The 22,856-nt window shown below is 30.7% G+C and overlaps 2 protein-coding genes across 4 annotated transcripts; one reads left to right on the top strand and one right to left on the bottom strand.

Annotated features, from left to right (window-relative positions):
- The first annotated feature begins 10,423 nt into the window (after positions 1-10,423).
- Positions 10,424-12,341, top strand: LOC105768343 (uncharacterized). The gene is made up of 2 exons (XM_012588225.2): positions 10,424-11,203; positions 11,645-12,341. The coding sequence occupies exons 1-2, from the start codon at positions 10,714-10,716 to the stop codon at positions 12,025-12,027; spliced, it is 873 nt and encodes a 290-aa protein (XP_012443679.1). The 5' UTR covers positions 10,424-10,713; the 3' UTR covers positions 12,028-12,341.
- A 3,566-nt stretch (positions 12,342-15,907) lies between these two features.
- Positions 15,908-20,411, bottom strand: LOC105768344 (probable disease resistance protein At1g61300). 3 transcript variants are annotated; one of them, XM_052630380.1, is made up of 3 exons: positions 20,235-20,411; positions 16,676-19,656; positions 15,908-16,197 (listed from the first exon to the last, which is right to left on the bottom strand). In XM_052630380.1, the coding sequence occupies exons 2-3, from the start codon at positions 19,645-19,647 to the stop codon at positions 16,179-16,181; spliced, it is 2,991 nt and encodes a 996-aa protein (XP_052486340.1). In that variant the 5' UTR covers positions 19,648-19,656; positions 20,235-20,411; the 3' UTR covers positions 15,908-16,178. The 3 variants fall into 3 exon arrangements, with proteins under 3 accessions (XP_052486340.1, XP_052486342.1, XP_052486341.1); XM_052630382.1 differs by having other exon boundaries at positions 15,908-16,192; XM_052630381.1 differs by having other exon boundaries at positions 20,250-20,411.
- Positions 20,412-22,856: the final 2,445 nt, after the last annotated feature.

The following is a 22,856-nucleotide window of genomic DNA, read 5'->3' as shown; positions in this document are numbered from 1 at the left end:
GTACTACAGGGCTTTTCTTTTGAGGGGCAACAAGATGTAGTCACAGATGAATTTTGATAAGAGTTTTCGTAGTAATTGTGGAGAGAATTTTGTACCCTTCTACGAGGTTAGGGTTTTTTTTGGATTTGAGTTTGTATTATCGAAACCATTTTTAAAATTGTGAAAAATAAACGAAAAACAGGGATAGAATTTGAAAACAAAAATGGGAGTCGCCACCGATCTTTTTTTGAGGTGTGATCGGATTACCTTGAAAATAATTTTAGGTCTGCGAATTTTGAGAAAATAGGTTCAGGAGTCGGTTACTCACGAGGAAGGGTTAGCACCCTCGTAACGCCCAAAATTGGTACCGAATCGATTATTTAATATCTTAATGTCAAATTTTTGAAAAGGTTTTAAAATACGATCCTTTGGTGAGAAAACTTTAATGATAAGATGCATTCATTTCGAAGAGATAAATTGTCACACTCAGTGAGTTAGGGTGTGAACATTCAATCTTCAAAATTAGATATGTTCCTTTTTAGAAAATCATGTGCTTTTAGAAGGATACTTGACTATTTAAGTCAATCGAGAAATCTGAATTCAGTAAGTTAGGGTTCACTTTCTCGAAATTCTTAAACATCAAGCATTGCCTTTATTATAACATCGGGATAGTAGAATGTCACATCCAGTAAGTTAGGATCCGACATTTTGAAATCCTAAATGCTTAGTTAAAACGATACGGTTTAAATAAAATAAGCACATGGCTATTTAAATTCATCGAGAAAAATTGGAACCCAGTAAGTTAGGGTGCAATTCTCTCGAGAATTATAAACGCTAGGTCTTTTTAATGTGAAATAGGATGATAAAAAAATAAAAGAAATATATGATGCAAAAGATAAATGATAATTCAAACTTAGACTAAGAAATAATAAATAAGCAATAAATAAATACAAATAAAGTAACAATAATAATTTTAGTCACATTATACATGAACTTAAAATAAACTTGACATAAAATGATAGTAACATTATAGAACAATATTTAAAACAATTAGTAACAACTAATATACATTTATTAATTTCACAAAATACTATACAACATAACCATATAAATATACCATACATATATATGAATAAAAATTTCATACGTAAGTAAGTTTTTTTAAATGAATTACATATAAGTAAAATCGATTTAAAATACATACATATACATATTAGAAACTTTTGAAATCCATAATCTTAATAATATCTAATACCGTAATATTAACACATATTTTAAAATAATTAATAATTTATATGTATATGAAGAATATTATTATATGTAAAAATATTATTACGTACATATTTGATATATAATATATTAAAGAAATTTAAAACAAAGATAAAACATCAAAATATACATATAAATTATATCAAATCGTCAAAAAAAGGATCAAAACCAAACACAGAAAATGACACCATTTAAATATGGATCAAAATGGAATCGAAACCAAATGTGCGGTACAAATAAATATAAAAAATAGATTGAAACAACACAAAAGAAAGGGGACTTGTCGCGCAAATAGACCGATAAACCCAAGTGCGCGGATCCTGCCCTCGGGTCGGGTCACCGGGCGGGTCTTAGCCTTGAACGACGCCGTATAGTCTTGGATCTAAATGAAAACATAACCAAATGTGTGATACCAATTACAAATAAATTAAAGGAAATCAGAATTGCAATTTCGATGAACATGCAAGGACCTATTAAGCAAATAGACCCCTAGTCCAGAATGGGCGGATCCTACCCCGGATCGGGTCACCGCCTGGATCGGGCTCTCGAACGACACCATTTCAGTGCCAATGTATGGGCTCTGAACGGCGACGTTTTAAATCTTGCGATTAAACTAAAATAAACCCTAAAAAACTGTCGTCCACAACATTAGAACAAAACCCAAACTAAAGTAAAGCCCTTCACCGCTCTGTGCATTGAGAACATTCAGACGACACTCGAACTTAGCCCGTTCTCCGATGGAGGCGAAGAGGGCTAAGATCGCGCTACCAGGTACGTCCCTCCCTTTCTTTCTAATATTTCTCTTTTGAACAACGATTGATGAACATAAAAACTAGGAAAAGAAAGTAAAGAAAGGAATCAAGCAACAAGCAAAATAGAAAGGAATAAAAACCCAGAAAATCACCTTTCTCTGCTTTTGAATTTTTGAATTCTCAATTTTTTTGTATATTGAATGCCTGTTACAGTACGCTTTTGGTATTTTTTTATAGTCTCTATTTACAGAAAAATGAAAAATAAAAATGAAAACAAATCGCCCCTGATACATCCTTTTTGTTTTTTTTTTCTCTCTGCTCCTTTTTGTCTTTGTTGGTGTACGCTTTCTTTGCTTTCGTTTGTTCGTTTCTTGCAGTGCGGCATGCGTGGTCGAGGGCGTGCACGCACGGATGTCTTGTGGTGCAGTGTCTGAGGCTCAGCGTGAGTGGTCTTTGCGTCGTCGCGTAAGGTGAGGAAGCGGGTGAAGACCCAGGAACCCTAGGGTTTCTGTTTGTTTCAGTTTTGGGCTAGGGGTATTTTAGGCTAATGGGCCGAATTGGGCTGGTAATTTGGGCCATTGTAATTGAGTTGTTTTTGGAGTCGGGTTTGATGTAATTTGGGTTGTTGGGCTCGGTGGGTCTGAATCTGTAAATGGACATTTATTTTATTGAATTTCGGTTTAATTTTAATATTTGTAAAACTAGGCTGTTAATAGTGGATATTTTAATTTAATGTATTTGTTTTTTTCTTTTCTGGTATTTATTGGGCCGGGCAAAATGGGTTATTACATGTATGTTTAGTACATTTAAGTTTATTTTCTCCATGTTGTATTCTAATTTGTTTACTCATTTTGTGAGAAGTCAAAACTTCCTTTCCTCGTGGTTTTTTCCTCTTTGAGAGGTTTTTCATGTAAATTTTATGTGTTCAATCTTCTCTACATTTTCTATTTATTTTTATACGAATCGATCCCAACATAAAAAATATCATATATATAATTTCATCTAATTAATGAACTTGACATCAAAAGCAAAGAATTTTTTTTTAGAAAAAGAAATAACGGCTATTTGTCAAATTAGCCCCCAATAATAAGGGGTAGCTATAATTTTGTTTGTATAAGTACAGTTTTTTTTCTGAAAAACATGAACGGCTATTTATCAAAGTAGACCCCAATAATAATGGGTAGCTATAATTTTGCTTATATAAAAATGGGAACAAGTTTGGCATACTTGTTGGACTCTAGGAGATCATAATTATGACAAATATGAAAATCACTATGATTAACTAAGAAATGACTCAAGGAAGACATAGTTATTTACAGCTCAGGTTAATTCATATATTTTATCCATATGGATTAAGCTTATATAAGCATCATTCGAGAATAACTCGAAAATCGTAATTGAATTTGATGTCATAAATTAACAAATATCAGTTCATTAAAAATTATTAAAATTTTTATTTTATAAAGTAATAAATATTAATATGAGAATTTTTTTCTTTTTCTTTTTAATAAAATAAGACTATAGAATTTGAACTCGAAACACATGACTTTTAAACTTTTAAGTTAACCGTTTCAATCAAAGCATCACTTGATATGAATTTTTTAATAAATATATTTTTATATAATTTTTATAAAGTAATAAATTGACGTTGTTATTATTTGTAGCAATAAAGAAAAGGGTAGCTCAGATATGCTTAAACACTATTTCTTCTAATTTAATAATTAAAAATTATGAAATTAAAGTACCAAATGAATAAAAAACTAAATTATATTATCAAATCCAACTTGAATTATATAAATATATTAAGTATCTACGTCATTAGTTGTTTAATGATTAAATTTCAAGATGTATCACTAAAACAACCTTAAACTTCAATGGAAGTGGTGCTGGAAATTGATGATAAATCATTATCCAACATGTCTCTAACTTACACTCATAATTGAAGATCATAATCAGATTCTCGGTATCCCATAGGGTGTTTGTAGATCAGTCAAAAATAGTGATCAATAAGATTGAGAAAAAATAAATAAAGTTAAAGGAAAAACAAGAGGGATATGCATTTAGTACTTGTTAGGTGGTAATAAAAGACAAAATGAAGGCCTAAATTTTGACCACTTTTTGTACTTCGGTAAGCCGTCGAACAGTTTGGAACAAAATCAGTCGGTGTTTTGCTTTGCTGGTTTCACGTACCAACGCAGACACTGTTTAACGAATTGGCGAAAACTCGTCCAAAGAAAAGAGTTGGTGCTTTAAGTCCACTCGACTCGACGCATCAAATCGTCGCTTTCGCCTGTCATCCCGCGTTCTCCTCCTTTACTTTCTCAGTCACATTGGACCCACTTTATTTAATTTCTTGGATTTCTTTTATCTTTTTATTTCGTCGTTAGAAGCAAATAAATTTTTTTATATATCACTTTGTTTTAGAAGTGTTCATAGATCGAGTCGGGTCGAGTTCAAATCAAGTTTAAATATGATATTAACATATTTTATATTTATCTAAGTCTGATTCGACCTAAAATATGAGTTTAAAATTTTACTTAAATTCACTCATATTTGTAAGAGACTAACCTAAACTCATTTTATGCCCACCTATATTATTTTTAAATTTTTAAAAATATATTTATATTACATTATTTTAATATTTTCGTACATTTTTATTTATTGAAAATTTTTATACAGTATCTTAACATTATTTTAATATTTACATTAAAGTAGTATTATATATTTAGTATAGGTTTATTTTTTAATGTGTTCTAAATTATATAATATATAAAAATAACATAATATAAAGTATTATAAACTTAAAACGGGCCGGGTCGGGCTCGGACCTTGAATGTTCAAGCCCGAGCTCAATCAATATTTTAAATGGGCCTAATTTTTTTTGCTAAAGTCCATTTTTCGAGACTAATATTTTTACCTAATCCTTCACAAATTTCAGATCGACCTTCAGGCCTAGGCAAGTAGCCGACCCATGAACAAGTATACTTTGCTTTCTTCACTAGATTTTGTTTTACATTTTAGTCCTGTCAAAAAACTTTTTCTTTATCATTACAATACTTGGAAAAAGGAAATGGGCTGATATGGTTTAAACCTATGTTTTCTGAATGTTAGACGAGAGCTCTAATTTGTATTTATGAGACTGAAAATTTTGAAATCTCAAGTTTTAATCTCTTCTTGTGTAATTTGTTTGAGTTCTCTTCAAAATTAGTATAGCTTAAATCTTGCTTTATGTGGGCTTTATTTATGTTAGAGTTATGTTACCCAAATTCTAAAAGATTGCTTGCAAGTCAAGTTAAACAAATATATATTTTCTTTCTAGAAGATTTAGTATTTATTAGTATAGTATATTTAACATTTATTAGTATAGTTTATTTGACTTACTAATTTAGCCTATAAATAGGCTCTTTTACAATCTTAGAAATAATACCCATTAGATTAGAACTCATAAAACATTCAGAGAATTTTGTGTTTACGTTTTGAGGGTTCTTTGTTTTCTGGGTTTTCGGGGTTTAGTTTTATCTCCATCTTTTGTACTCTTCATTCTTTTGCCATTATAGTAAAATTATCTTTACCCATGATTTTTTATCCTCTTTGAAGGGGTTTTTCCACGTTAAATTTGTGTGTTCATCTTCTCAATTTCTTCTGCTATTTTTACTTGTTTGTTGCTTGATCGGGACGATCCTAACAATTTAAATATATTTTAATATAGGTCTAGATATATTTCAATTATCAATTTAGTGTTTTGTAATAATTGGTTCTGATATAGTTACACAATGCATGTTATTTGTAATTGCAATTCCGATTATACTTGTAACATAAAAAAAAATGTATATTCGCATTACACTTGAAAGAATCTTTTATATTGTATTTGTATTTAAGATGTTAAATTTCTATATTATAATAATGTGTTTGATTGAGTTAGTGTTACCTATTAACTGAGTCTCAATTAGAGATGCTCAGGGGCTAGGTCGAGTCGAGCCTAAGCATGATATTAACATACTTTATGCTTGCTCAATCTCGACCCAACCCGAAATATGGGCCTAAAATTTTGCTCAAACCTATCCATATTTGCAAAAAGACTAACCTAATCCCTTTTTCAGTCTACACCTATATTATTATTTTTTTAAATATTTTATTTTATTTTATTTTATTTTAATATTTAATAAATTTATTTTTATTTATTGAAAATTTTTATATAGTCATCTTATCATTATTTTAATGTTTACATTAGGGTAGTATTATATATCTAATATAGATTTTTTTAATGTGCTATAAATTACAAAATATATAAAAATAACATAATATAAACTATTATAAACTTAAAAACGGGCTAGACCGAGCTCGAACTTCGAATGTTCAAGCCTGAATCCGGCCTATATTTTAAATGGGTCTAATTTTTTTCCAAGCCCATTTTCGAGGCTAATATTTTTGCTCGAACCCTCTCAAATTTCGGATAAGTAGCCCAACTCATGAACAAATCTAGCCCCAACTCAGCTGTAAAATTACCAAGCTCATTCCTTAACAAATATTATTTTGAAGGTATTTATATTTTTTTATTGATTGATAAATCTAGAAAAATATATGCTCTCATGGATTTGAATCCAAAAGATCATAATCTTAACCATCTCAACTTTACACTTTCAACCAAAACCACATTTAATTTCGATATAATAATTTATTTAGCCCTCCAACTTTACATAAAAAAAAACATTTCAGCCCTCGTTTAAATTTTCTCCAACCTAAAGTCATATCCTCACATGCTAACTTCTTTAATTGAAAACTACATGAGCTAGCCAAAAAATTACACCCCTAAAATTATCTCAAATCCCTAATTTTAAACATAGATGTGATTTGTATGAACTTTGGGAGGGATGCCCTTTAATTACTCTAACAAATCAAGATCTTATGAAAATCTCAAGAAAAAATCAAAATCCATGACCAACATAGAACTTCAACTTTACAATGGGGACATGTTTGTCTTTTGGTTTACATGCGTGTGACAAAAGTGAGAGAACCTAGACAAGCTTTTTTCCATCACTATATTTTAATTAAACAACTACATGGGTATATATTATTACATTATTCAAGGGGAATTTAGGAAATATAATAGAAATTCAATCTTCCACTTTAAACTTTTGGAAATTGAAGGTTGAGTGAGTATTTCATTAATTTTCAATTTGATTGGTGGGTCATTTCATCTAATTTAATTAAATAAAATTATTAAAATTATATAAAATAAAAAATTAGTAAACCTAATTTAATTGTTGATTCAATGATTCTTTTAAACCGATTCAATCTGGATATACCCATTCACAAGTCAATTGATTCAACGTCTCTTTTTAAGATTAATGTACAGATAAAATTCAAGTTCAGTTGATCCAAATTTTGATTAAGATTTTGATACAGTACTGACAATTTAAATTTACTATTCAAATACAATGGGAACAAAACAACAATTCATTTGATTGTATCTTCTTTTGGAATAAAAAAGAAAATTCAAATATTTTAAAAAGTAGAGAGATTTGAGATTCATCAATCTCAAAATATCCTTGGTGTAGGGTCAAGATTAGCCCTTCCACTCCATGATTTGCGGAGTATAATTGATAGGGGTCTTCTGCTATGAATTAATAATTAAAATGAGATCAAAATTATTCCTAGTGTACAGTCCAAGTATATCATACATAATTCTGTTCAGAAAAAGCATATGATAGTTCATTAATGGTTTAAGGTCATCAATGGTGGATTCATATATAATATTAATGATGGCCAAAGTTTTTAGATGTATTACTTCATTATTATTTTTACATTTCTTTTGTCCTCCACTATTAAATGATTAATACAGAGATTACGATAATTGATACTTTTAAAATTGATATAATAATTAATTTAATACTTAACGTTTAAATGTTATGTCAATTTGGTCATGTTGTTTTTATAAATTTAATTTCAATATTTATAAATTATGTCAATTTAATTTTAATTTTGAAAGTTTATAATAAAAAATTGAAGTAAAGCTTTCATATCTTACCATAGAAATATAGAAATCAATGGATTTAAATCAATTATAGAGTTGTTTATAATCTGAACTTGCTTAAAAAGTGGTATTCTTAGGATGATCCACCTATTTCACATGGTAGAATTGAATCGTGAGTTCAATTTCTGAATTTTATTCTAGGATATTAAACAATTTAAGGGTAGTAAAAGGATTTATGAATACTTAAAGCGCATATTGCTTGTTGATGTGTGGGGTTAATAAAGAGACACGAATGAGGATATAGTGGAACTGGTGGAGGCTAGTTCACATTGAGACTAAAGGCAACGGAGGTGAAGGCTAAGAGCAGAGTGGCAGAGTGTAAGCAAGAGTGTTGAAGAGTCAATCATTTCCTCCTCGTTCTGGGGGTTATTTCTAGGTAAGGTCCTGTGTTAGGTGATATTAACGTGATAGATTCGTTATTAGGGAGGATGTTTGTGATGGGACGTGTTGTCATTTCCTTTGAATTGTGATACGGAGTAGTTGAGCCCACATAGGGTTCGGTAGCCTCAAGAGTCATGTTCTTAATAAGTGCTTGGAGGAACGAATGATGGCATCCTTCCTGGAATGGGTGGCTAACTTCTTTGGGAGGCTTCATTTCTCTTGGTCGAATAGTTGAATCAGGAGGCAAAGCTTCTGATAATCACTCAGTCTGTAGCGGGTGGAGGTCACTCTTCAAGTGGCCTATTGTGTTATCACGTGTCTAAAATTGATGGCTCATTCTTTAGTCTCCTTCCTCAATCCCAAAAATTTGCTATTATCTTGAACTATATTATAAGCCCCCTTAACCAAAAAGATGTTACCCTAATAAAGACACTTAAATTTATGTTAAATTTATATTTAAGTAAAATATAGAGATGGATTCGTTAAATAATATGTATTTAAAATTAATTATAATTATTTAGAAGGTTTTAATGGAAAAGAATTTGATAAAACATAAAAGAAATAAACCAAAAATGAGTTAATCTCAAACTTAATCTATAACTGAATTAAAATAAAGTTAAAACTATGTATTTGCATTTAAAAGATTAAAAATAAAAAAGAAACAAAAAGTAAAAGAGGGGACAAAAATAAATATAATTATCACTAATGATAATATATTTAAAATTTTGAATTATTCTTCTTTTAAATTTTTGAATTTTAAAATTTTTTGAATTTCGTTTATATAAAGACGCACCCTTAATATATGGTTCCTAGCATGGTGTTCAATTCTACACCGATTTCGGTCATATCAGTCGGTGCATATCATTCCAATGTTAAGTCAAAATAATCAACCTTTTTGTTTGCACTAGTGAAAGTTCTTGTCTATATTGATTGTATTGATTCGTTCCAGTCAATTTTGGTCACACCAACTGGAACATGGTGCACCAGCTGGCGTATGAATAATGTTAATTGCTTACTATTATGCTAAAAACTTAATTAAAATATGACCAATAAAAAAGGATGTTAACTTACTTTCACATTTAAAATAATATAAGCTAAAATATAATTAAACCCGAGTTAAATCTTTAAAATTTCATATTGAATGATGGATTTTACTATTAATTTTAGATTGATTTGAATAGTTTTTTATTTAATGAATTTATTAATGAGTAATCTATATAATCAATGAGTATTTTATATCTATATATTTCTATAAATTAAATATATACTTTTTTAAATTGAATAGATAAATACCAACACGTACCAATTCCAGTACCTACTTATTTCCAAGACAATTGTATTTGACTTTGGATCACACTAATTAAAAATATAAATTACGCAAGCAAATAATTAAATTTCTAAAGAAAAAGAATTAAAAAAACAAGTTGGAATTTAAAATTTAAAAAATGGTAAAAATGAGATTAGGACAACCATTTCAAACTCTAAAATGAAAAGGTCAAATATCCAGCTTTATAAAAGTCTTCCTTGCCGTCTTAACTTTTTTCTCAAATGGCATAATAACTTTTTGCCGCCTCTAACTTTATAAAAAATCATTTTAGTCTTTAATTTATTTATTTTATCTCTTTTAGCTTTTGAACTTATATTATTTTGTTAAAACATCTCTAAAATAGATGAAAAAAATTAACGTTTGTTAAATTTACTGACGTGTTATCCACGTAACAATCTACGTATATGCTAAGTCAGCAAAGTTAAAAAAACGTAAGTTTTAAAAAATAAATGACGGGCTAAAATGATTATTTGGTAAAGTTAGAGGGTGAAAAAAATAAGTATGCCATTCTAAATTCTCATTTAACTAAAAAAATATATACGTACCAGCAATATCCCACTCACCAGTAGTTACTCTCTTAATTTTCCGTCTGTTTCTGTCAAAATCCGTACATTGTCCACTAGATTTGTTCAACTTTTATTATATTATTTTGATTTTCATATATATTTTCCCTATATAATTCAAATCAACCCCTACAAATTTAAAGTATCGAAAGCGCGTGAAAAAGGAAAATTTTCATTGCTAATGATACCATGAATTCCCTGTACAACTGATGTTTTCACTGATTTATTACTATAAATCATGATCCACTGCTCTTCATTTTCCCCTCTTTTCTCTGTTTTTCAGTGATGATTTCTTGGATCGTTTTCCTTCAAAACCATGATTTGATTGATCAAGTTCTTCAACAAAAACCCATCAACGAATTCCTTTCGCTTCCTGTTTATTTTTGAGTTTTCGTCGAGTTTTGGAGCATGGGAAAAAGCAATAGTAGCAGAGATTGGACTCAGATCTATGCCATTTACGGCATGGATCAATGGCAAACACTGGTTTTCCTTTTGTGTCACGCTGTTTTCTTCTCATCACTATCTATTATCTTCCTTCTCTACTTCGGTTCCATCTTCCACTTCTTCCAAACTTTATTTCCCAGCCCCGGCGCCGCCCGTTTCGCAGCCGGGTTCAGCGGCGCCGTCACCTCGATTTCGGCTGTTTGCTTGTTCTTCGCTGCGGCCAACTTTTTGTACTCCGCTGGCCCGTTGCATTACGAAATGGCGCAGCGGATGGTGGGGTCGGTTTATGATTGGTCGTCGGTGAAGCTGGCGCTTGATATTGGATGCGGCAGAGGGATTCTTCTCAACTCGGTGGCGACTCAGCTGAAAAAGACTGGTAGTTCGGGTCGGGTTGTTGGGTTGGATCGTTCTAAACGGACTACTTTGTCCACGCTCCGAACAGCCAACGTTGAAGGTTCGTCGTACTTCCTGAATCATTTCCTAAAACTACCATAGAGACTCTTTACTGTGTTTTGTTTTTGTTTTAAATAAGTGAATTAATTTTTATATCATAAACTTGAAATTTTTATCTATTTTTATTTTTAAAATTTACGATGTTAATCATTATTTTTATTTAAAAATAAGTGAATAAATTTTATATCTTAAATTGATGAGTAAATTAAATTATTTAATTAAAATTTTATCAATTTTTATTGTGAAAATTAACATTATTAATAAAATAACAAAATGTAAATAAGTTAATTTTAACAATAAAATAAATAAAATGTTTAATAGAATGAATAATTTAATTTTTTATTTAAAAAGACAAAATGTAACCCACTCTTTACCATTTCATTTACATTTAAAGTATATAAATTTATCCATTTAATGATTAAAAATGGGAAATTTGAAACAGGTGTGGGGGAGTATGTAACGTGCAAAGAAGGCGATGTGAGGAGTTTACCATTCGAGGATAACTATTTCGACGTGGTGGTTTCAGCCGTGTTCGTCCACACGGTGGGAAAAGAATACGGCCATCGCACGGTGGAGGCGGCAGCGGAGAGAATGAGGGTGGTGGGGGAGATGGTGAGGGTCCTAAAGCCCGGCGGCGTTGGGGTAGTTTGGGATCTACTCCACGTGCCGGAATACGTGCGGCGGTTGCAGGAATTAAAGATGGAAGATATTAGGGTTTCCGAGCGTGTAACTGCCTTCATGGTTAGCAGCCACATGGTATCATTTAGGAAGCCTAGTCAGCATGTTGTGGGTCCCGGCGAAGTACGGTTGGATTGGCGATGCTGACGTCGAAATATCAAGCTTAAATTATAGATAAAACATTTACTTATTTAAATACGATACTTAGGGGAAAAAAACACTAAAGAAAATTATAGATAAAATTTAGAGTTTCTTTTATTTATTTAAAGTCTGGAGAGACGAAGCCAAACCAGATGATTTTGTTGGAAATATACTACTTAACTTATGTAATATCATATATATATATATATATATATATATGCTTTTTTTTCCCTCTTTGATACATCCATGGCAATGTATTTGTATTTTGAAGCAAAACATTTGTGAATAAATAAAAAATTATTATATATTTTCTTCTGTAATTGTTGATATATTTTTTTAAATTACAATAATAAGACAAAGCTCGAATAATCAACGCGACTGACGCAATTTGAAACTAGGCCATACCTGAGGTGATGAACATTGTTGAGTTCTTGACCATCAAACCATCATATGGGGTTCGTAATTATTCATATTCTGTTATGATTGAGATGATGTATTTTCATTATTTTTTTAATTTAATAATTTGTTTATATATTTTTATTTATTTTTCTTACATTTTTACGTATGGGCCTTAATCTTAAATAAGTACTTAGAACCGTTAATCTAAGCTTTTTTGTCCAATCAGAAGCTGCCATGTTGCCATTCGTTTGTAATTTTAAAATTTTACAATAAAATTTTAAAACAATTGGAAAAAATAAAAAATATTTTAATTAAATTTATTTTAGTAATTAATATATATTTTTTATTTTCTGCTCATTGCTAGATGTGAGAGTTGAATCGAATTAAGTGAAAAAATTTCGAGTTAATTGAGTTGACGAGTCTTATTTTATCATCCTAACTCGATTTAAAATTTTTTCAAATCGAGCTAAGTAAAACTATTCGAGGTAAATTAAAACATTGAACATGTCAAATTAAATTCTTATTACAAGATAACTAATTTCATATAAGAACACATAATTTTGAAACCGTATATATTTTTAAAATTTTTTAAGTAAAATAAGAAAAAAGAAGAAGATAGTATAATAAACTTAAATTATTAATTAACTTATTTAAGTACCTAAAATTATTTTACGAAATTTTAAAATTTTAATTTTTTATATATTCTCTAGAATTTTTTAAAAATATAAATTTTAAATTTTAAAATTATTTTGAAATTTTTTTGAAAGAGTGTTTAATTTGCTTATTTCTTAAATTGTTAAATACTAAAGAATATTTACACCAATTTATTATTTAAATTGTAGAATTTAACTCGACTCAAACTATGAACTAATTTAAAAATTGAATAGTTCAATCCAATTAACTCAAAATTTAACTTTTTTTTAAAATAATTTTAAATTAAATCGAATTTTGCTTACGTCTTCAATTCCTAATTTCCAATCTGTTTCCATCTACCAAATCCAGCTCTCTATTTCCCAACGATTGAATTAGGGTTTAGTTGTTGTCAAAATGGCATCATAGTCCTCTAAATTTTCATTCTTTCACAACACATCCATCCCATCTTCATCTATTTCCACCCTATAGAAGAACTCCCTCCTAAGCTCCAAGAAACCCTCAAGCTTTTCCAATCAGTTGGAGAACCCAAAGGCAAGCACCAACAGCTGATGTTTTAACAAATATAAAAACAAGTTGATAATATTATTTTGTTTTGGGGGTTTCGTCTTTCAAAATCGGATTTGGCCTTTTAGGGTTTCTATTTTGAAAATCAATTTGGGTTTCTAGTGTTTCCAAATCGATTGCAAAATAAAAATAAAGTGATTACGGTCTGAAAACAAACTAAAATCCCAAGAATTATTTGCTTCTTGGGAAGAGGATGGAATCGAAAATGAAAAGTTTGGTTTTGATTACCGAAAGCAAACCAATCGGAAAGGTTACGGGGAAGAAGATGGGAGTTCAGGAAGAATTAGCAGTTTTTCTTTCAATTTATTACATTAATTAAAAATATTTTAATTTTTTTCCCTTTTTTTTTTGTTAATTTCGTGTAAATATTTTTTTAAAAAAATACAGGTGAATGGTGACATGGCAGCTTCTGATTGGAAATAGATTAAGAGATAATTTTTGAAATAAGAAAAAAACTTTAATATCTCTTCTGATATCAAGGGCACGTTCTGCCGTGCATAAAAAACACTTTTAAAAGAAAAGTTGTGCAGAATAAATTGCTTTTGGCTGAAAGTTTTAACTTTTTAGAAGTACTTTTCAAAAGCACTTCTGAAAAAGAGAACCTAAAATTTTTAGTTTTTCCTCTCTCAAAAGTACTTTTAGTGCTTAATTATTTTTTCACATTTTCAATAACATAGTATTTTTTTTCTTGGTGTTTAATTACAAATGTGTTAAAATCATTAATTAAAAATAAAAAAAATATTTTTTAAAATACTAATTACCAATATTTAAGGGTTATATTTAAATATTTAAAATATAGTTTATATATTCTAATTAAATTTTATAAATAATTAATATTTATTTTAAAAATATTTAAAATTTATATTTCATATATTAAAACATTAACAACAAGTTATAATATTTTTTATATTCTTACTAAAATATAATAATATTAACGATTTAAATATTATTTAAATGCATATTTGTTACTTGATAATAACATGTCTAAAATGGATATTTTATTTCTCAAAAGTACTTTTTGACAGCAATGTTAAACACTCAAAATTTGAGTCAAATTTTTCAAATACACTTTTCAAAAGCATTGACAAGTTAGCCCTAAGTCTTTTATTGAGATTGGTGTCACGAGTTTAACGACACCAACTTAATAGGTTAAATTATAAATTAACTCTTTCATATTAAAAAAGCTTAAAGGTAAGTAAAAAAAATCAATTAAATCGTTAAAAAATGTACTCAATTGAACCTTCAATAACAAAAGGAAAAAAAAATTAAGTAGGTAAATATTGTTGAGTAGTTTGATTATTAATGGTAGGGTAAATTATAAAAATAGTCACATTTGTTTGACTCAGATTACATTTTAGTTACTTATGTTTGTAATATTACGTCTTAGTCATTTACGTTATCGTTTTGTTACAAAGTGGTCACTCTACCATTAAACTATGTTACCTCCCAAACAGCAATCTTACGTGGTAGTGCAAATAAGGTTTAAATGCCAACTTGGATGTTCAGTTGCTGGGATGAAAATAGATTTTTAATTAAATAAATTTAATTTAGACTGCCACGTAGGACATCCAAGTTGGCATTTAAAACCCATTTGGACTGCCATTTAGGACCACTATTAGGTAGGTAATAGAGCTTAATGGTAGAGTGACCTCTTCGTAACAAAATGATAACGTAAGTGACTAAAACGTAACATTTTAAACATAAATGACTATTTTTGTACATGGTATTGACGTGGACAAATAGTTGTCAAGTTTAATTTAGATGAGTGCAAAACAGTAAAAATTAAAAAAAATATAAAAAAATAATAAAAATGTGTATCAAGAATAAACCAGAACAAATTATTTTGTAGATTAAACGGATATCCAAATTCATTTCGATTAATACAAAATTATAAAAAAAAATATTGATAATTATTAAAATAAGTAAACTCAGTTTTACATTTTGGTGTTCCATAATTATTAAAAATATTTATATAGTGCCTAGATCACTTCTTTTTCTTGGGTTGTGCTGTAGAATCTTGAATCAGTGGTTCAGCATCTTCCCAAATACTCCCATCCTTGGTGAATTAAGAGGTTGGAAGTGTATATTGGACATCATACAACTGTGTTATTCATATTTTATAAATTATCAAAACTACAAAAGTTATATATATTTTTTAGTAATTCTCGAATACTAAATGTAAAAAGGAGTATTTTTTTTAATAAATATTAAATTTCTAAATTAAGGTGAAATTACCAGCTCCCAAACTGCAATTTGGAATTCGAATCTATAGAACAACATTATCAAGGTATCAAAGATTATATAGATATAACATTCCTTACAAGAAATTACACTAACATCATACAAGAGTACATGAATTGTGGGATCTACTCTTGTTTACAAGCTTTACATTGAGTGATTTAAAAAAAAAAGAAAACACATCAAGTCATCAAATTCGATATCCAAATCAAATCCAATGACATTTTTGTAACTATCTCGAGATGAGATGGGACATATTTACCTCAAACCTGATCCAACTGTTTTGTTTTTTTGATTTCACTCTATCCGACCTGCCCTGAACTTGAGTTTTCAAAAAAAAAAAAAATCAACTCTAACGGATTAGATCAGGTTGGAACCTGTTAGAATTCAGATTTTTTTGCCATACCTAATTTAGTCCACATGATCAAGAAATAAAATTTAGTTGTGCAAAATAAACTAATGTAGCATTAAATATAACATAAATCAACCAAACGTTAGAAGTACAAGTTTGGTCTCATGTTTTGACTTGAATGGAATAGTGGTTAAAAATATTATCAGACACTCGTTTGACACGAGTTCAAACTATGTAATCCCTATCTCCTATCCCTAATTTTATATAAAAAAATTGATCCCATAATTATTGATTTTGATCTCCTCTATTATTTCCCTAAACCACACTTACAAAACATAAATCAATAGATATTTAAAGTCTAGGTATAAACACATTTGATGTATAGATTTTGAGGAATTGAGATTTAGAAAGTATAAAAAAGGAAAATGATAAAAGGATGAGGCTTACTTCATCTTGATCAGTTCTCTACATTCATCAAAAGCTGTCTTTAATAAAAACCATCTGTTTTGCCAAAGGGGTTGAAGAACATTTTTAAAGTTTGGATCATCCCACTCCAAAGAGTCCCACCATTGTCTGCTTGACACGATCTTAAGAGAAGGTGGAGCATGTGCATATGGCTGTTCATTGCCAACAAAGGAAACAAAGGGAGGAATTCTCTTCAGTTTATCACAGTTATCAACATCGATAAGTTGGAGAGAATCACAAACCATCACTCCACTTTTACTACAAATGCTCTTCAATTCTGGTACTGACTTTAGTATCAAAAATCTTAGTTTGGGAAGGTCGAATTTGATTAGTGCATCACTTCCTTTCTCTTCATCTTCTGCTGCAAATATTTCTACTAGCTTCTCACAATCCGTCACTGTTATTTCTTCCAGGTTTTGGAGGTTGGGAAGCAACCAATGTGGAAGCAACGTCATAATACTTGGGCAGTCCAATATATGAATATTTTTAAGATTGGAAAAGGTAGCAGACGAAGCTAATATTGATGTTTTTGCTGAACCATATCCTTCAACTTTTATAACTTCACTCAACTTTGGCAGATCAATAAGACACAAGCACTGGAGGCTCTGGAATTGATGAGTAGAAGAGGAAAAAGAGAAGGAAACAACACATTCTATCCCTGCACAGTGCCCAATTTTGCATACCCTCAAGTCAACCACATTTTTTAAGGAAGAAATATGGCTTACGTTTCTCAAATAGTGGCAATATGAAATGTCGAGCTCTTGCATATCAACTGGGAACATTAACTCACCGCCAACAATTTCAAGGTCATTGATTGATACAACTCTCTCTTCTTCAGCAACAAGAGAAAATAAGCCTACATATAACTGGTACTTGATGAGATTTTTCTTACATTGCTGCATTGAGGAGACAAACTTATTCAGTTCATACATGTTCTCGAAACGTCCATAAAAGCATTCCAATTTTTGCAATGGCACTACCTCATCCGCCTTAAGGCCCTTTGTTTCACCATGCATATAAACTTTCAAGTGCTGAAGGTGAGAGAGTTTTGGCAATACTCTGGTGGGTATCACTTTCAGAGTGTAAACAAAAAGGTTAAGATACCTTAGATTGATCAACATATCCATGCCTTCAGGGACTTCTTCAATGCTGGTGAAATTAAGATCCAACTTCTTCAATCTTTGAAGCTTTGAAAGACAAGGCAAAGCTCTTAACTCTTGACAACCTTCAAGCAGCAATGCGGTGAGATTCTTTAATTCAGAGATGGAATCTGGCAAACTTTCGATGTTCGTACGGGACAAATCAAGAACACTTAGACAAGGCATGTTCACAAAGAAAGAATTTGGGATCTTCTTTATTGGATTCCACTGTAGTAACAAGGTTGTAAGCAGTTGGCATTTTGGAGGCGATATGTCTATGGGAATCTCTGATATGGAGTTAATCTTAAGCGACACTTTCTCAATATCTCTTGTCCATTCCTCCTCTCTTGGTAACTTTTCTAATTGCAGCCCTGCTTGTATCATATATCGAGGATTTATACTTGTGATGGATAATGCCATGTCTCTCACTGCATCATGCATCTTCTTGCAAGGCTGATATTGATGGGTACCATTTTCCAACAAGCAATTATCTTCCAACTTTTTCAAAATAGCATGGCCCTTATCTTTCATTTCTTGCCTTGTATTCATTTCATCTATGAATCCCTCATCGATCCAACACTCGATTAGCTCATCCTCCCAAATTGGAAAATCTTCCGGATATAATGCACAATACAAGAAGCAATGCTTCAATTTCTTGTCTTTTAAGTGATCAAAACTAAATTTCAAACGCTCGATCACTTCAGCTTCTATTCCTTCCACCATCCCTACTCGCTCTTTCAGTTCCTTGAGTGCATTTTTCCAAATACAAGGGTCATCTTCTCCTTTCATGGTACCAGCTAGCACAACAACTGTAAGAGGTAGACCCGCACATTCCTTGACGGCAAGCCTCAAAGTTGGCATTAAAGTTGGACTTTGCACTATGGTAGGTCCAACTTTATTCAAGAATAGTATCAATGCCTCTTCTTCTGAAAGGGGCTTCACTTGTGTCACTTTACAACCCATATACTTACAAACTTGCTCCGAACGGGTTGTTAACACCAATTTGCATCCATTGCTGCTACTCGGCTCAGGGATCCCAACCTCCTCCAAAGAGACTTTGTCCCACACATCATCTAAGATTAGAACATGCTTTCCCACTTTCTTCAACAATTCTAACAAGATTGCTGCTCGTCTAACCTTATCTTTTTCATTGCCCAAATCTCCCTTCAATGCGCTTGCAATATCATCTTGTAACTTCATCACATTGAAGTCTTTTGATATAGTAACCCAAATTACCCTTTCAAAACTATGTTCTTTCAAAAGATCATTATGGATGTGCTTCATGATGGTCGTTTTACCCACACCACCCATCCCCCAAACCCCAATCTTACCCACCTCCTCTTGCATCAAACATTGCCAAATTTCATCTCTCACGGCTTTCTCACCAACTAGCTCTGATGTTGGCAGTGGCAACCCAACACTTGGACCTTCAATGAGAAGACTTTCGAAGATATTAGGAGCTTTATCAAGAAATGTCTGCATTTCTTGAATCTTTCTATCAACCAGCTTTCCATTGCAAGCACGGCAGAGATATCTCCCATTACTTACTTTATTTTCAACATCTTGTGCTTCCATAATCATCACTTTCACTTTTCCTAACCAATTTTCTACTTCCTTCTTTGGTATCTTCCCCACACAATGAAGAAGCTCTGCTTTCAATTGCAGCTCTATATCTTCCATTTTGCTATTCAATTCATCTCTGATTCTCTTAAAGTTTCTCACATAATCATTCAGCTTTCTGTGATATTGCAAGTATTTACAAACTGGAGTTCCGAGACAATTTGCAATGCTAGCTGCAGGTTGTATGCACTCCATAGAATGTCCCTGCAATCATATATGTATATTGTCATTCTTTCATGCATTACCATTCTTTCAACTTAATCATTAGTTTCAAAAGAGCTTTGAGAAAAAATTGGAAAAAAATCATGTAAATAGATGCATGGAAGGAAAAAAATAAACACAACCAAAGAAAACAAACACAGCCCTGCAATCAAATAATGGAAAGTAGAAATCACCTGACTTGTGGCTTGACAAATTAGTACTGAAAATAAAGTAGCGAACCAAAGAAGCAGTGAACCAATCACACAAAGCTGCTATAGCAGTAGCAGATACATACATACGTACGTACGTACATACATACAAATGTGGGCTTAACCAGAACCAAGAGAGGTTCTGAAATAATCAAAATATGTGAGATGTATTGGATTTTCATGAAGTTTTGATTCATTCAGATTTAAATCCAATCTAAAAGCAAAATCAACTGATTTTATCACAGTAGTTCATATTTCATATTATGTGGCCCAAAATTAATAATCTTAGTGAAAGTGGGAAAGAAAACTATATAACCCAGACCAAGATAAAAGCAAAGAACAGCATATCATGAATTAAGCAAGCAAACTTACAAACAGCAATGGTACCTTCACTGGCTCGCTGACAACTTCTGCACGATCTTTGAGATTGAAACAAGGAAGAAATGATAACAGAGTTTTGGGAACACTAATAAAAACAATAGTAAGACGAAGACGAAAGTGAAAAGAAAAACAAGCAAATGGTAGGTTCCTCCTCAAAGGACAGAATCAACCGGCTACTTTATATTTTTGGTCAACATATAGTCTAAACCTAACGTTTAAGCATTTTAAATATATTAAAAAGGTTAAAATGTGCTACTAGTCCTTGTACTTCTCTATATTTTGAGATTTAGTCTATGCATTTTAAAAGTTAAAAAAATTCGATCTCATACTTTTTCAATTTAAAAATTATAGGTTCAATTATTATTTTTGTTGCTAATTTCCATCAAAATTTGTCAACTTAACACATTTATTTTTGTCAGTCATATGCAACGTCATATGAAGATTACCTAATCAACATGCCAAATTGATATGAATGAGTTTTTAAATAAAAAAAAGTAAGAGAATTTAATTTTTAAGTTTTTAAGTATATGTGTTGAAACCGTTTTTTAAAAACAAAAATTTTAGTTGTCGAATTTCAAAATAAAACTGGAGTCGCCACCGATCTTTTATTAAGGTGTGATCGGCTCACATTAAAAATTATTTTGGTCTACGAATTTTGACAAAATGAGTCCGGGAGTCAGTTACGCACGAGAAAGGGTTAGCACCCTCGTAACGCCTAAAATCGGTACCAAATTGATCATTTAATATCTTAGTGTCGAATGTTAAAAAGATTTCTAAAATCAGCTCAAATGATGAAATTTGAAAAAGGATAATCAATTGTCAAGTCATGTAAAGAAATCGAGTCCCAATACGTTAGAGTACAATTCCTCATAATCCCCGAACTTTGAATATCACCTTTATTTTATGTGAAAATCTTCATTTTGGGAAAGTAACATGCCACACCCAATGCGTTAGGACACAACAAGTTAAGTTCCCAAAAATGATTTTTATACTCATGCATTTTGAATAAAGAATATCCTCGGTTATTTTAGATTAACAAAGAAAATCAGAACCCAATACGTTATGGCTCAATTTCCCTCGAAAATCCCAAACTTCGAATATTGCTTTTATTCAAAAAAACATTTGAATCAAGAGAATAACTTTGATGTATGGTTAAAACCAAACTATATTTTCAAAAAGGGTATGTTAAAAAATGTACAATATGATACAAATATTTTAATTTAAAGCATCTATGACTAAATATTTACAAATATATATACAAGTACAATATACAAGTAAATTTGCAAATATGTGTACACATATATTTAATACGTATATACAAGGATACATATAAAAAGATGGAATGGAGTTTATCAATCAAAACTAATAAAAATGCATGTATATATATTTGAAAATCGTGAAAATAAAATAAAAATATAAAAGTATGTATATGTATATGTATATATATATTTACAAAATCAAAAAAAATATAAGTATATATATAATATAAAGTATATAAAAGTTAAGAAAATAGAATAAAATATAAGGAAAAACGTATGTATAAATTTATGCATGTATTTATAAAGGCTTAAAATTATATACATACAAAAATAAAATATACATATATATATTACATATAAAAATAGGCGTATATATGTATGAAAATATTATAGTTAATAATATAATAATAATTAATAATGGTATAATGGTAATAGCATAAAAAATAATAATAAAATAACTGATAAATGAACTAAAACAGAAAAAAGCGAGGCAAATTTGAAATAAATTTAAAAAAAAACTAATTTGGAAACGCGCCCAACAATGGAGGACTAAAAGCGAAATTAATCCCGTCTATAAAATGTTGTGTAGTGATGGACTAAATTGAGACAGAAACGAAATGTGAGGCTAAAATTAAAAGAAATAAAAAAGGATTTAATTGAAGTGCGCCACAAAAAGGAAGGACCCATAGCGAAAATATCCCATTTAAAGGCACAACATGCGGATCCTCCTTGGTGAAACGGCGCCGTTTTTGTAACACTATTTAAATCAAAATTTTCCCTTTAAAATTTGATAGCCCATTTTTAAAATGAAAAAAAAATGATGCCCCTCTTTTGCTCTGCTAGGGTTTTGACCCTAGCATCCTTGCGCCGCCGTTCATCAGCCTCCCCACCCAAAGCTCCGATGACGGCGGAGATGGTGGTGGCACGACGACCCCGACGAACAGGTAAGTGTTTTTTCCCTCTTTTCTTTGTTGTTTTAGGCAAAATAAAATGAGAAAATAAAAGAAAATAAAAATATATATATAAGCAAAAAAACGATGAACACTTCAAAGTAAGAACAAAAACCTTCGAAAAATAAATTTCCTCTGTATTTCCTCTCTATTTTCCCCTCTATTTCGTATCTTTTATCCCCAAAAATTCCCCCATTTGAGTACATGAAATAGGGCTTTTATAGCCCGAAAATTGTTTGCTATTTTACATGTTTTCTTCTATTAGACTCTTTAATCCGTGTTTGCAGGCGAAAGTGGAGATTTCAGCGCGCGCAGAGGTGGTCGACTCCGGATCTTGCGGCTGCTGGAGAAGTTGCTGTTGGGATTTGCAGCTAACTGCTTAGGGTTTCTGTTTTGGGGGTTTG

This window comes from Gossypium raimondii, chromosome 5 (assembly GCF_025698545.1).
Source record: "Gossypium raimondii isolate GPD5lz chromosome 5, ASM2569854v1, whole genome shotgun sequence".
Classification (NCBI taxonomy): Eukaryota; Viridiplantae; Streptophyta; class Magnoliopsida; order Malvales; family Malvaceae; genus Gossypium; species Gossypium raimondii.
This window is presented reverse-complemented; position numbering and strand designations above follow the sequence as displayed.

Coding starts and splice junctions, on each gene's coding strand:
- LOC105768343 (XM_012588225.2), top strand. CDS start 10,714: ATGGGAAAAAGCAATAGTAGCAGAGATTGGACTCAGATCTATGCCATT. Junction 11,204..11,644: donor CCGAACAGCCAACGTTGAAG/GTTCGTCGTACT, acceptor AATTTGAAACAG/GTGTGGGGGAGTATGTAACG.
- LOC105768344 (XM_052630380.1), bottom strand. CDS start 19,647: ATGGAGTGCATACAACCTGCAGCTAGCATTGCAAATTGTCTCGGAACT.